The sequence below is a fragment of the Cryptomeria japonica genome, chromosome 9, assembly GCF_030272615.1.
Source record: "Cryptomeria japonica chromosome 9, Sugi_1.0, whole genome shotgun sequence".
Classification (NCBI taxonomy): Eukaryota; Viridiplantae; Streptophyta; class Pinopsida; order Cupressales; family Cupressaceae; genus Cryptomeria; species Cryptomeria japonica.
The window spans coordinates 702,451,372-702,466,585 of NC_081413.1; the positions used below are offsets into that span (position 1 = coordinate 702,451,372).

The 15,214-nt window shown below is 36.7% G+C and overlaps 1 protein-coding gene across 3 annotated transcripts; it reads left to right on the forward strand.

Annotated features, from left to right (window-relative positions):
• The first annotated feature begins 228 nt into the window (after positions 1-228).
• On the forward strand, positions 229-14,940 carry LOC131073923 (cysteine-tryptophan domain-containing zinc finger protein 7). Of its 3 annotated transcripts, none has more exons than XR_009358903.1 (14): positions 229-1,016; positions 3,113-3,185; positions 4,513-4,646; positions 4,768-5,169; positions 5,287-6,773; positions 6,954-7,426; positions 7,752-9,922; positions 10,050-10,210; positions 10,369-10,529; positions 12,032-12,198; positions 12,572-12,831; positions 13,391-13,445; positions 13,529-13,790; positions 14,432-14,940. XR_009358903.1 is itself a non-coding variant. In XM_058010441.2 (11 exons), the coding sequence occupies exons 1-11, from the start codon at positions 852-854 to the stop codon at positions 12,767-12,769; spliced, it is 5,592 nt and encodes a 1,863-aa protein (XP_057866424.2). In that variant the 5' UTR covers positions 229-851; the 3' UTR covers positions 12,770-13,197. The 3 variants fall into 3 exon arrangements, 1 of the variants encoding a protein (XP_057866424.2); XR_009113011.2 differs by having other exon boundaries at positions 13,600-13,790; XM_058010441.2 differs by lacking the exons at positions 13,391-13,445; positions 13,529-13,790; positions 14,432-14,940 and having other exon boundaries at positions 12,572-13,197.
• The last annotated feature ends 274 nt before the right edge of the window (positions 14,941-15,214 follow it).

The following is a 15,214-nucleotide window of genomic DNA, read 5'->3' on the forward strand; positions in this document are numbered from 1 at the left end:
TTTGCATTTATGTTTAACAACACGTCAAATGACACGAAAAAAACACTTTGTGAGATAAAATGTAAAATCACCGTCACATAACGGGATTGCGGCAGCCGTCAAAAGCAGGCGCCATAAAAGAAAACTAAAAATAAAGTTCAATAAAAATAAAAATAAATAAATTTGTTGGGGAAAGCAAATAAAACGTAAATTCTTGTTATAGCATGTTTCCGTTTCGCTGTCTCTCCTGTTTTTACGCTGTGTAATTGTGCTAATTTGGGAGTCATAATTTTGATTTTTTGATTTCATTTGTATTGACAGGCGTACACATTTAAGTTGCATTTCATTTAATTTGTCTTTCCTGTCGCTGTGTCATTGGGCATGTGGTAATAACGTTGGGGAATTTTTAAAAAAACGAAAAGAAAAATTGTGTTCTGGGATCCAAGCGGAGTAATGTAACGGTGGGTATTGTGCAAGAGAATGTAATGGGGGAGAAAAATACTGCTCCGATTGCAGAGAAAAATCAAGCTGTTTTTCTTCCAGGAGCAGGGAAGGAATAAAGACTGGAAACTGAAAACGATCGATTATTTGATTAATTTGGGCCCGGCATATTGGCCATTGAATTGGGTTTCCAGTTATGTAATTTGGTTTCAACGTGGGTTGGAGGATTGAGTTATCTATTGCTTTTTGGCTGGGGGGTGAAACCCTAGGCGTTAGGGTTTGATCGTGGTTCAGGAGGGGTGGGGGGGGAGGGCAGGTTGGGGAAGAAATTGTGGGGGTTTGTGTGTTTTGATGGTGTGGATCGGGGGTTTTGATGGGGGATCTCTCAGCTCCCATGATTAGGGTTTGCTGTTTTTGTCACTGTTGTTGAGATGCTGTGTAGTTTCGACAATTGTGGCGGGGGCTTTGGTAATGTCGTAGCGAAGCAACGGGGTGTTGTTGGTAGTGGGCGGATGGAGGACAACGAGCTTGAGGAAGGAGAAGCCTCCTGTGCCTTCTATAATGACTTTGACCCTGATGTTGCCCTCTCCTACATTGTAAGTGTTTTTTAAGTTTTATGTTTCGAGCGTTTGTTGATTACGATTATTGGTTTTTGCTTCGATCCGGGGCGTTGAACAGGTGAAAATGAAATTGTCTTCATGGAATAACAAATGGGCGAAATTAAAACAGGGCTTGTTTTCATGGAGTTATGGGGAGTCTGCATTAGTCTAGGCAGTAAATCATCTTTGATACCTGGGTTTACTTGCTAATGAGGAGATATGAAAACGGTGAGAAAATATTATTGGGAGGGTTTCATGGCGACCCTTTGTAAGCCTGTTGCATGCTAACTGATGCTTGGCTTTCCAAGGGCATTTGTAAGGTAATGCAGGGCAATGATTTTTATTATATTGGGTTGCAACCACTTTCTGTTTTGTTGGTTCTATTTTTTTTTCTAGGTTATAGGCAAGTGCACGTTTAGGGTCCAGGCTGTTTGTCAATACCTAATTGTTAAGTTGCTGATAGTTCAATGCTTTTGAGCGAGCCAATATTTAGGGTAGGGGTTGATCAATTGGAAATGTCTAATTTGCTATGTTACTGGTTTTATCTGTTAAGCCTATAGGCATAGGTAGGTTTATATTTATATTTGGGGTAGGGGGTCAATCAATTGGTAATACTCAATTGTAATTTTGCTAGATGGATTCTGTCCAACAGTTAGGATAGAGGCGATTAAACAGCAATACCAGTTGCAATTTTGTATAGGGGGTTATCAATTGGCAACAATCATATTTTATTTTAATAATTATTGAACTGTTAGGCAACAAGCCTATACCTGGGTTAGGGGGATAATGGATTAGCAATATGCTGCTGTTATTTTGCTGGTTAGATTTTTTTTAGCGTACAACCAAGGCAATATCTAGGGTAGGGGTCATCGATTGTTGACACTCAGTTGCTCTTCTGCTCTATCAACATTTAGGGAAGAGGTGATCAATGGTCAGTTGATCCTAGATAAAAGCGACCAAGGAGAGGGTCAAAGAGCTAAATCTGCAATGTCACCATTGGAGGGAAAAATTGTTGGAAAAAGCAATGAATAATGTGCCCAAGGGCCGAAGGAAGATGTTAGACCTAAGTTCATAGAGGTTTTTTGCCCATGTTATCAGCACAATACACTATCAAACTTACCATTACCTCATAATCTTTTGAAATAAATTCCTTAGATTTGCTCAGAAATGTTGCAGTTTGGTGCCTTATGCCACAAAATGGGATTTTTAGATATGGAATCAACAGAACTGATGCAGTAGGTTAGAGGATTTGTTTTTTGGGTAGACACTTTTGACATGGAGCTATGAACCAACACCATCACAACTTGACCATCGCACCATGCCAATTTACATTCACAATTGTCAGTAATTGTTGTGGTGGGATTTTATGTGCAAATTGCAAAAGAACAGGCTTCCACTTGGCAATAAATTTCATAAGTGGATGGTGCAAACTTCCAGCCCACTGAATAGTAGCCTCTCTGAGTTATCTGGAAAAAAATATGGTTTTTATAGTTCCAGAGATAGTTTTGTTTCATGGGACCAAAGCAGCACACAAATTAGAGTGATAAAACGCTCTTTGCAGGACATAACATCCAAATTATTAGGATTATTCTAGAGCATGGTGGTGGAATTCATGCTAGTCTGATAGTAGCCATCGCAATTGGCCTATAGACATTGTTGGCATTGCAACCATAAAAATCAGGGCTTATAGGAGTGAGAAGTTGTTTATGATCTTTCATATGAAAATTAGGGCCAATTTTTCTTTTGAAAGAATAATGCCATTAAGTGGAGTTTCAAAGTAACACAAGTTTGAGGTGTGAAGTAGAAAGCCAACTTTATAGTATTTTAGATGCTTGGCTGTTGTGTATCTGATTGGGCCTGTCTTCAAGCTGAATTTGCATGTGGTTGTGATTTCAATCTCTATGTTTAAGGTTCCTTATAGTTGCCACAATCTTTGCATGCCCTGTCTTGTTTAGCATACATGTTCTCCAAGGAAACTATGCAAACTGTCTATTCTGGTACATCTGTAGTCAATTTTATTGCTTTTGTATCTTGAAGTATAAAATCTCTTTTTAGAAGAGTTGAAATAATTTTTTATTTATTTATTATGACAGGATGATAAAATACATGATGTTTTGGGTCACTTTCAGAAGGAATTTGAGGGAGGTGTTTCAGCTGAAAATCTTGGTCAGTATGAACATTTATGAATTGAAATATTATAATTAGGTTATGATCTCTTTGGCTGTTTGGTCTTGTGTGGCAACATTGTTGTATTTGGTGTTGAGGATAATAAGAAAATCATTCTGAAAAGTGGTATAAACTAAATAATTTCATTTTTGATAATTTTGTAAAGGAAGCCATAAAAGTTGATAATTATTTTAATAATGTTATCTGGTCATTTGCTATCTGCAGATGGCCTTTATAACCAAAATTTCAATGCATGTTGACATTTTTCATAAAGCATAAAAATGTGGTTTAGCTTCATGTGTCCGATATTACATGCTTTGACTAATTAAGTCCCAATTCAAAATGACAATGTACATTTTCATTATTCTTATTTGTCATCCGCAACCACCAGTTCTTTGTCAGAGAGGGCATAAAAGGTACTTTTATATCGTCAATGTAAGAGTATGCAGATTAATTCAACTTTCATTTAATGGAGAACCATCATTGAAGTTTTGTACTTGTCCATTCCGATTGAAAGAAAGAATGTGCTTGTTTAGCTGTCACATGCCTTTGTCTTTTGGTCTGCATGTGTTGAGGCCAATTGATTAGCCCTCTTGAAATTAATTTTTGTAATCTAAGAAAAACATTCCACATTGGCTCTGAATTTGATGGTTTTGAATGTATTTGGATACTGGCAGCCTTATTGGACGCTTTTTGGGTGTTATAATCTTTTAGGATTGTCTTAGATTGAAAAACTGTAAATCCCGTTCTTCCATTGAGTCACTTTTTGAACTAGTCATCTCAGGTCCACAGAGCTGAATTGGATGGTAAGGATCATGTGTATTTCTGTTCTAAAAGCATAACAAGGTTTATGCCTTATAACAGAATGACAATAACTAGGCTACTGCCATTACTCCAGCAAACTGGATATTTTAAAATGAACTGTTTGGTTTATCTTCATCTTGCTCATGCATTAAAAACAATATTTTGTCATCTGACAAACAACTGATCACCTCTATAATCTTCTGACAGCAATTTCTACAAATAATGAAATTAATCATTATGATAAATAATGTCAAAGGTTCCATCACTATAGCATATTTTATTTCCGATAGCCTTACCTTCTTTTTCCATTTCATATTTGTCCATATATTTAGGTATGAGGTGTTTTTAGTTGCTGATAATTTTAACTGAAAACTTTTTTCATTGTTGTTTTGGTTTGTATTCCCTTCATGGCAACTTTAGTAACAACTCATCCTTGTATGGAAGTATTGCATTGTGTGTATATTATGCCTGTTTAGTTACGCAGAATTCCTAAATGGGTTTGCCTTTATGTTTTTTCTGTCAGGGGCAAAATATGGAGGCTATGGCTCATTTTTGCCAACCCATCAGCGGTCTCCATCAGTTTTGCTTCAACCCAGAACTCCTGCCATTGTGCAGAACTATAGTATGCAAAATCTTCCCAATGAAGGGACAGTGGAGGTATTATCTGTCTACTTGAAAATGTAGATAGATTTATTGCAATACTTTGTATTTGAAAAACTACGAGATCAAGATTTTTATTCCCCTCTGATTAGAATTTTGTTTCAATAATTATTTGCAGCGCATGCGCTCTGCAGCTGCTATCTCAGGGGGTGGTGCCAATCCCTCAAAGGCAGGCTCCTTAGCAAACCATGCATTATCTGCCCCAGCAGCTTTTACTGCTGATATGGTAAACAAGGGTGATATGCCAAATAATGCTATGAAGGGAAGTAAGGAAATGTCTCCTCTGAAAAGGTGTTCTGTAGCTAAGAATACATCTGGCAATGAACAAAATAAGATCCCACTATTACGGTTTAAGGTGCCTACTGACTCTGTTCAGCGCAGTAAGAGCTCTGCAATCTACAGTGGGTTAGGTCTCGATAATTCTCCATCATCATCATTTGAGGATAGTCCTGAGGACAGACAGGAAAGCTCACCTGGTGATGAATATTCTCCTGTTCAGTCACCTACTTCTATAATCCAAGTATGTATCTATCATGTTGTCTTTATCTGGTTGATGGAGTTTGTCATTTTTTTTTTGTTTTACAGAATTCACACGCTATTGGTGGATTTGCTGATGTTCTACTTGCTATTGAAACAGATAATGACCTCTTATCGGATTCCTGGAGGTTCCTTGCTTAGTCCTCTTCGTGAAGATCTCCAAAAATTGCCAGAGAGATATGACAAAGCTTCGGCAAGAGATGCTAAAAATAGGACAATTAAGGCAGAGCTGCAGGAAGCACATGCAACAAACAGAAATGAGTTTGACTCAGCAATGGATTTCCAAGGCCCAAAGGAAAGGAAAGGGAGGTCGGATGAGAAACATGGTAAATATACAGAAGTAAAGAAGGAGAATGATACTGAAATTGGGAAAAATGCTACAAATAATCCAAAAAAGGATTTGGATTTCGAGAACAAAACGGGAAAAGATTTTGGTTCTAGTAATTTGAAATTTCCAATAAAGTCCTTTTCAAAGGAATATCATCATGAACGCACAGAAAGGGAAGTGATGGGAGATTCAGGAAAAGAAAAGATAAAAGGATCTATTCTGCCAAAAGAAGGATTAAAGGTAGGGCCAAAAGACAAGGTATTCCGGTCTGATTTACCAAAAAATGAATTGAAGGAAGTAGATGGGAATATGGATTTTAGCAGGGCCACGAAGTCAGATGTTAGGCCGATGCCACCATCAGGTAAGCTAGAATGCAAAGAAAAGGAAATTTGTCAAGTGAAAGAAGTTAGGAAAGGCAGTGCCTGCAGAGATTGTGCAACTGACATTAAGAAATTGGCTAAAGAGACTGGTATGGATAGCAAAAGTAATGATTTTTCAAAAGACCTTACTGGTTACAAAGAATGGAATGAGCAGAAAGATGCAACAAATGAAATGTCAAAAGACAAGGTTGTTGGGAAGGATTTTACCGATGAAATTGCTAGTTTACACAAGGAAAATGAAAAAGAACATGTCACAACCAATAAGAAAAAACAAAAAGACATGAACAGAAAAAACAGTTCATCAAAAGAATCATCAAAGGAAAAATCTAGAGATTTGACAAGATCATCATACAAAGATTCAAGAAAAGACAAGCATAAGCATGGAAAGGATTCTTTGACATCTGAAGCATTTGGTGAAAGTATGAAAGCTCACAAAGAATTGAAGCAAGCTCCTTATAAAGACTTCCAAAGGGATCATATTAAAGATGTTGAGCAGGAACAGAGTAGAAATAGAAAAGATTCTGTTGATGTTTATCGAAAGGATAGTATGAAGGAACCAAGATTTGAATCCATGGAAAGAGGATGTTCAAGGGCACCTGAAAGAGAAAAGGAGAGAGAGCATAACTTAACAAAGGTACCTTCATCAAAGAAATTAGATCATGCTTCAACTAGTGAAGTCCATGTTTCAAATGCTGCCATTTCCCATTCTTTACTGGGAGGCATGATGGGCACTGATCCAGGATTGCTACCTGTGGCTGCTGTTCTTATAAATGAAAATTGGGTACAGTGTGATGCCTGTGAAAAATGGCGATTGCTTCCTCCTGGGGTGGATCCTACATTTCTTCCTCAAAAATGGCTTTGCCGTATGCTTGATTGGCTGTATGTGCTTTATTTTTAAATTGTTAATCTGACTTTTTCTCTTTTCTCTATTTTTCCCAAGAGAATAATAACCAATAATCAACAATGTGAATTTCATGCTTTGCATAAACATTTGTAGGTGAGTCTAGCTGTGCTGTATCTTATGGGTCTATGGTTATTTTAACTGTTTTCATTCTACAGGCCTTCGATGAATCGGTGTGAGTTCACTGAAGATGAGACTACACAAGCAGTCCGTGCTTTGAATGGACAACAACCGGTTCAGTGCCAGTTAGATGCAAGCAGAGGGCAATTTCAACCTCCAGGAGCTCCAGCTTCTGCACCTGTCCTTGATATTAAACAAGCTGAGCCAAGTCATGATATGAAAGCTCTGAAGTCCAGTAATATTTCTAGCAATTGTAAGAAAGGACAAGTACAGAGGACAATTGTCAGTGCCCCAGGCTCAACAAACCCTCCAAATTCTATTTCAAAAAAGACTAAGCAGAGCTCAATAAAGAGTAAGAGCTTGAATGATGTAGTTCAACCATCTCTTGAACAAGTTCAGGGCAGCACGGGTCTATCACACCAAGCAATTAAAGGGAATGATTCTTTAATAGAAGCACAGAAATTCAAACAAAAGGAAAAATTAAAAATGAGACAAAATATATCTGATGAAGGTATTTTGTGAATCTGATTTCTGATTATTTTTGTCTGGAGTCTTTCTTGTCAGTGATTTACTGAAGATAATCATTCTCATCTGGTTGCTTTACTAAAGATTGTTGTTACCTTTTTCAGCGCTTCATATCATATAAGCATTCTTTCTTGGTTACTTTACTAAAGTATCTAATAAATAATATTGACGAGCTTGAAATTTTTTTATATCTGTCAGCAACTATGTTTTAAGTGATGAGGATACGAATCACTTTTCTGAGATCTCCAAATGTTTCTCATTAGAATTTCTTGTAGAAGCATTGACTGGGTTTTTTTATTCATGCTTCACAGTTGGATATGATACTGGAGAAGGAAGTACACCCAGATTAAAAGCTAAGCGTAAGAGTGAAGGTGAACTTGATGTGCATAAGCATCTCAAAAAAAGCAAGGCAAAAGAGACTGCAGGCATCAATGAAGATTCATTTGAAAAAAATGGTCTTAAAAATATCATCGGTACTCCAGTCAAAATATCAGGCGTGAAATCAAAGAAATACAATGATAGCTCTTCTCCAAAACAAATGAGAGAAGGTGTATCAGCTATGGATAAAACTTTCAGGGACCAAGTTCAGACATCATTAGAAACTGATAGCAGAGGAACTTACAGTGGCTTTGAATCAGGAAAAGTTGATAGAAGGGATATGATAGCTAAGAAGAGGAAAATGAAAGAATGGAAAGATAGCCAACAAGAAGGCCTTCCAGATCAAGAATATGTAAAAGATTGTAGAGGTATTGCAAAAGAAGCGGGAAGTGAAACTGAATATAGAAGGGACAAGAAAGTAAAGGCTTTAAAATCGGAGGGAAAGGAGTCCAGTGCAAGCAAAGCAGATAAGAAAGGAAAAGTGACTAGAATCCTGGTAGCTTCTTCCAAAGATCAATTGGCTAATGGACTGGATGAGCAGAGTAGAGGTAGCTACGAGAAAGATCATGAATGGAGTCAACCTAGAGTACAAGGTGTTGCCCGAAGGGTGTCAAATGGTATGGATATGTTGAAAAGGGAGACTGGATACGCACAACCTTTTGTTGCTGCAACATCAAGTTCCTCAAAGATTTCATGTTCTCTCAAAAACTTGGCCAACATTCAGGAAGTAAGAGGATCTCCTGTGGAATCGGTTTCCTCATCACCAATGAGGATATCGAAAGTGGAAAAACCGTCTCTAATTGGAAGAAATGGTTTAGGAGTGGAAGATTCAATTGATGGTGATTTTCCTTGTTTTGCCAGTCCAAGAAGATTTTCTGATTGTGAAGGTGACACACAAAGTGACCGCTCAGCACCGGTTAAGAAGATAAAGGGTTCCTGTTCTGAACTACCTGGCTCACATGAGAGTTGCAAGGCATTTGAATCTTCTCTTTTGAATTCAGGAAAGGTTGATGACAGTCATGACAGAGATGAAAAACTTTTTTCTGATGTCAATATCAAAGACAAGAAGTCTTACCAGATGTATAGAACTGGCAATGCTACTGATCATTTAGTTAATAATTGCAGTGCCGTTGAGCGACTGAGTGAAAGAAAAGATAAGGATCGGTCTCAAGAAAAAAATAGAGATCGCTATAACTCTGATGGTTGTCAGGACAGAAAACTACCAAGGGAAAAAATAGTTAGGGATCATGACAGAGAAAGGGAGAAAAATCCTGTACACATAAAAGGAAAAGATAGGATACATGATTCCATCAGTGATAGTCATGAGGAATTATACATTCACGGGAAGGATAGGAGATCACATGAAGGAGCTCCGGAGACTCATGCGCACTCACCTTATCTTGAGCCCTCTAGGGGTGGCAAGGAGTTTGTTGATGATAAGCGGAGCAATAAATCTGATAAGGACAGAAGAAATGATATAGAATGGAGTAGTAAAACTGATTCAAGGACAAAAAAATTGGGTGAAATGAGAAGAGGTAATCAACTGAAACATGGCTTAGATGATAATACAGAAGCTATGCCATCTGATTTACATGCTAAGCAGAACAGAGATTTTACCTCTAAGCACCAAAATTTGGGGGTGGTGCCCAGGAAAGATGGAAAGGCAAATATGCAGAAGAGCTTACAGCATGACCTTTCTCGTGGTGGTGAGAGACTATCTAATCATGGGCTGTCAGATAGAAATGTTCAGTCTGAAACTACTACCAGGGACAAATTGCAAGCCGTTCCATTTCTTGGAGATAAGCCAAATTTACAAGGACATGGTTCTGCAACCGTGTGCATGAGCAACAGAGGTACCCGGGCAGAAGGAGTAGCAACAGATGTTTCTTATGGTGAATTTTCTAAAGTACCTAGAGAATCCAGCAAAGCTGATAATTTGAGTGGATCACTAAACTGTCGCTTGAAGCCCCCTACATCAAATGGTGTTTCAGGAAGAGATCCCGAGGGGGCCCTTTCTAGTCCTGTTCGGAGAGAATCTGGGCAAACAGTGAGTTCTTGCATGAAAGAAGCAAAGGATCTGAAACACATGGCAGACAATCTGAAGGTCTCCAATTTTAATTCTTCTTTATTGCTATATAATATTTATATATGTCAGGTGTCTACTTTTGATTTGAATTCTGTGGGACTGTTACTGCTTTATATCTCTAAAATCTGTGTGATGCATTTAACAGAGTAAAGGCATGGACCGTGATAGCACTTCCTTGTACTTCAATGCAGCCTTGAAATTTCTCAAAGCTGCTTCATTGATGGAGCTTTGCAATGTCGAGAATGCAAGGCACGGAGAAATAACCCAGTCGATGTCTGTATACACAGATACTGCAAAGCTTTGCGAGTAAGTGATATCGTTATTGAAGATTTAAAAAATAAAGATTTTATATATGTTTGTTAGTCTGCAGATCTACAGATGAACAATATGTTTTATAGGCAACTTTTGAATGGATTCAAGCTCATTGAAATAATGACATTGAAACCTCTCTATTGTATTTACAGATTTTGTGCTCACACATATGAGAGAAATAAGGAAATGGCAGCTGCTGCCCTGGCATATAAATGCATGGGAGTGGCACACATGAGGGTTGTTCACTCAAAAAATTTATTTATAAGTAGAGATCAGCATGACCTGCAAATGGCTTTTCAGAGTGCTCCATCTGGTAATATAACATGGCTAATCAAATATTTTTAGTTCTGCACCGTGTCTACAGAGAGCACACACGTTAATGCAGGACTTCTGTAAAATTTCATTCTTCAAACTTTATTGATTTATTATGGATTGACTGCATTTATTCTAGTGATGTTTCAATTAGGCAACTTAAGCTTTTGAAGTTAGTGTTTATAAATGTGACTTTGAATTCTATACTGCTACTCTTTGTTCAGAACAAAGCAGGTTCTTAAGTTTGGAGAGCTAGAAATTCATATTTCTCTTCTGTTTCTTGATGCGTATTGTCATCACCTTTGATTTGTTTCCTTTTAATAATTTCTACTTCCCAAGCATCAAGGTGGCTATTCGAGGCTTTAGCAGTTACTACTTCATTGATAATTTTTTCTTTTTTATTTGTTATTTGGTACTGTGTGTGATAGTTATAGAGTTGTTTTTCTTTGGAAGGCCCTTATTGGATGAGAGTTCTTCTAAATTTTGTATCTTACAAAGCTAGAAATTTCTATTTCTCTAGCATTTTTTTAATGTGTATTATCATTGTATTTTTCTTCTTACCTTTTCTAGTTCTAGAGCATCAAGTTGTAGCTATTCTAGGCTCTAGCAATCACTACTTGATAAATTTTTCTTTGTTATCATTTTAATATCTTCTCACTAGATGTCACATAGAAGTAGAGTATTTTTTTTTGAAGGCCCTTATCAGATGAGTTTGCTAAAGTCAATACACAATTTTTTTTGTCAAACTTTCATATTAGCTTTATGAAAGAACCACTGAAGCTTGCAACTACGTTTCTCAAACCACATTCAAGATACTAATCAATAATTTTACCAGGGAGAGATAATTTAGTGTGACTAATTTGACCTGGGGTAATTTGCCATGTAGCCTCATTTCACATAGGAAAAAGTGTTGTATGAAGTGCCTGTAACACTCGTGAAGAATGATGGAGCCTCCGGAGTTTCAGTGAAAACAGTAGGATTTGGAAAACATTGATGGAGAAAATATTTTACAGAGTTTCAGTGAAAATATTAGCAGATTAATGCTAACTAGCACTTAAGCCATATATCTATTTGTACAATATAAAGACCAAAGCACTGGCATTCTTGTTTGAAGGTGTTTCTAATAAAAAATTGCAGTTACTTGTCAATATGAGTTCTTTTAGAAAGCCATCTTAATTGATGTGTTGCAGTTACTTGTCAATATAAGTTCTTTTAGAAAGCCATCTTAATTGATGTGTTACAGTTACTTGTCAATATAAGTTCTTTTAGAAAGCCATCTTAATTGATGTGTTTTAGTTTGTGTTTTGTCGTCAGATTAGTTTTCCTGAATGGTTTGGCTGAATAGACTCCCATCCGACATTTGATTGCTACATCACTTATTCCTTTCTCGTTACTATGTGATCATCATTTTTATTGTTTTAGGCAAGATATTGTAGTTGCTTGTTATATTGTATGCTAGCTATGTCAAATGCCTCATGTCCCAGGGCTCTTGGTTGTTTTCAGGGGATTCCCCATCATCATCAGCCTCAGATGTCGACAACTTAAATAACCATGCATTAATGGATAGAAGTGCTGCAAATCCTGGAAAGGTAGCTGGGTCACCTCAAGTACCTGCTGATCATGTGATTGCTGCTCGACATCGTGCTGTTTATGCTCGTGTGTTGCAATATGTAAGTTATGACTGAATGTGTTGTGATTCTTAAGAGAAGATTACTTGGCCTTACAAGATTCTACAAAAATATAAATAGACTTGAAATAAGGTAGTCAGTGGAGGGTTTTCTAGGAATATCATATTGGCAGGTACAGAATATATTTGTATGATTGAATGATAATTTCATTTTTTGCATATTTGTTGCCTTTCCACTTATCCATTCTCAACTGTGCTTGAATTTCACTGTTCTGTTGACTTCCAACTATATTTATTCTTTGCTTCCCTACTTGTGTTTTTCTCAACTTTCTGTTCTGGTTGTACTATAAATGTATTCTTGTTTGAGTGATTTGGAAGGTTTACTGATTCTGCTCTGATTTGCTTTGTTAACATAGACACGTGATACCATTGCTGCCGTTGAAGCATTTAAAAAATCAGAAAATGCATTTTCAGTTGCCAATGGCAGTTTGGATGATGCCAGCCATGAATCAGCAGGAATATCTGCAGTGAAAAGAGTTATGGATTTCCACTTTAATGACATTGACACGCTGCTCCATCTTGTTAAGCGTGCCATGGATGAAATGTCTCATTAATTTGGTGTTTGTAACATCGTCCCTTGTGAATAAAGCTGTGTTGATCTCAGTTACTTATTCAGGTAAGCAGGCCATAGGAATGAGCAAATGATTGCTATGGCCATTACTGCCCTGCTCAAATTCTGCCATTTATTTACGCTGGAATGAGTTATTCATAACTGTACAATATGTACAATGATTTGTGATTTGTATAAAATATTTTTTCCCTTGTGGTATCCGAAAGTTGAAACAGTATCAATAGTAAACATTTTTGATCTTTTCAAGGCCACAACAAAAGTGATGTGGTCTTGTCCCTGTCTGAGATGTATGGGAATATGTAGATAATGAATTTTGACAGATAGTCATATCATCAAATTCATCCTTTTGAGTTCTAAAAAAAATGGATTATCTATAATGGCGATCTCCCAGCACCTGTTGTGATTCTTACACTGTTGCTCAATCTATACCTTTTGATAATTAAGAGCAAGTTGCTCTTGCTATTCTTTTTGATTAAATAAAATGTGGCACGAGTCCAAGCTACAAAGCTCCCAACAACAGAATTTCGAATTTTGAAATAGAAGCCAATTACATGGTTAAAAGATAAATAATGAATTTAAAGTCGCTCCTAATTGTGCTGCTCAGGCATCCCCAGGGTGTTCGCATTGAAGGATAGCCAGATCAGAAGTGGTGAAATCAGGTATGCATTTTAACTGTAGTTTTTTTATTGTCAACACCTCTATTTCTTGCTCTTTATGATCATTGGAATTTTTGTTTTCTTAGATTTTTTGGAGAGCTTATGTTCCATGTTGAAGTTTTAAAACTAATGCTTCCATGACAATGCTGTATCCCAGCATTCAAGCTTGGTGGTAGAAGGGAATGTATATGACAGAAAGAATTCATCAAGTTCTCAGGTGATATTTATACTCTTTATAGTGCAACCTGGGTAGGTTTGATGGTGGATGCATGTGTGCTCCTTAAAGGAGGTCACAAGGTTGAATCTGGAGGGAGGTTGGGTTGTACATCCCATAAAACAGTATGTAAGGTAAATGGAATTTTTTTCTCTATTGAACTTTCTATAATAGGCGCATATATACATCAAATTGGTGTCTTGCCTAACATTGACCTAAAGATCTACCATTACGTTATTAACTTTTTTATAATAGATCATGTTCAATTAGTGCTTGGGGTTTGCCTTGTATTTCCGTTAATTAGTGCAACTTAATATATTTTAAGAGCTGATTTAGGCATCAAGTTCTGCCATGGTTAGATACTGTCAACTGCTTAGGTTGTTCAAGCATCACTCGTCCTTCGTAGCAACCATTAACTATTTTCATCTTTTGGAGAAAATCCTTCGACGGTTTTTGTACAGAACATGCATGCTATCCATAAAGTGGACCATAACCATAAACTCCTTAAAATAGAATTCATGATTTGTTCTATAGTTGGCTTCCAAAAAATCATTGATAAAAATTCATCATAAGGGATAGTTGAAAGATAAATATGGGACTCATCACAGGGTTATGGAATCAGTCTACCATCAGCCTTTTTTCAGTGCTTGTTATTTTTACAAAAATGAGTCACCCAGCTGTGCTACGGACTAGTTCCCATATTTAAAATACACTGTAGCAGGTTGGAAAAATAGTGACTTGGGGTCTAAATAAATTCCTTGGTGTTTTGAATCAGAAATTATACAAGATCGAAGTGTGACAAATATGACGTTTCTCTTGAGACATAAGTCGATTTAGTTTATCAGAAGGTTCTAAAATCAAAGGTGATTCTGACTATAAGTTCTGCAGAATCTGCTTATGTTTATTAACGTATATGCAACTGTAGAGATTTGAAAGACAAGGATTGATGTTCACATAAAAACATGTTGTGTTACGTTTCTTTGATTGCGCCTAAAATCAAAGGGTGCTGCTGGCTAGGGATGGTGTGCTCTGGCCTCAGATTCTGATTATGTTAATTAACTTATTACAACTGAACAGATTTCTCATGCTTCTTATGAGAAAGTTCCCATTGAGCATATATAAGTGATTATGAAATTTCAAAATGTACTGTTCTTAGTGGCAAACATGGTATGCATCATCAGGGCCTCGATTAATCCAAAATTTGGAGAATGCTCTTATTTCAAGTTATTTCAAATGTGCCATTCGGTAATAGCAATGGGATCAAAATTGTTTACAACTGTTGAATCCATCTCATTTTATGTGCCATCTGTATTTTTACAGTGCATTGTTATGTAATATTAGTTACTATTTTTATTACGAGGGGTGGAGTGTAATGACATGAAACAAACTATTAAAGAGCCAACATGCAAAAATTATAAAAATACAAAACAAATAAAATGCATTTGCCACGTAGGAAGTGTTATAAGTCTAAAAAACTAGTGTATTTATGGATAAATATTTTTATTGAGTTGAATAAAATAATTTTAATGAAATAATTCTGTACTTTATAAAGTAATGC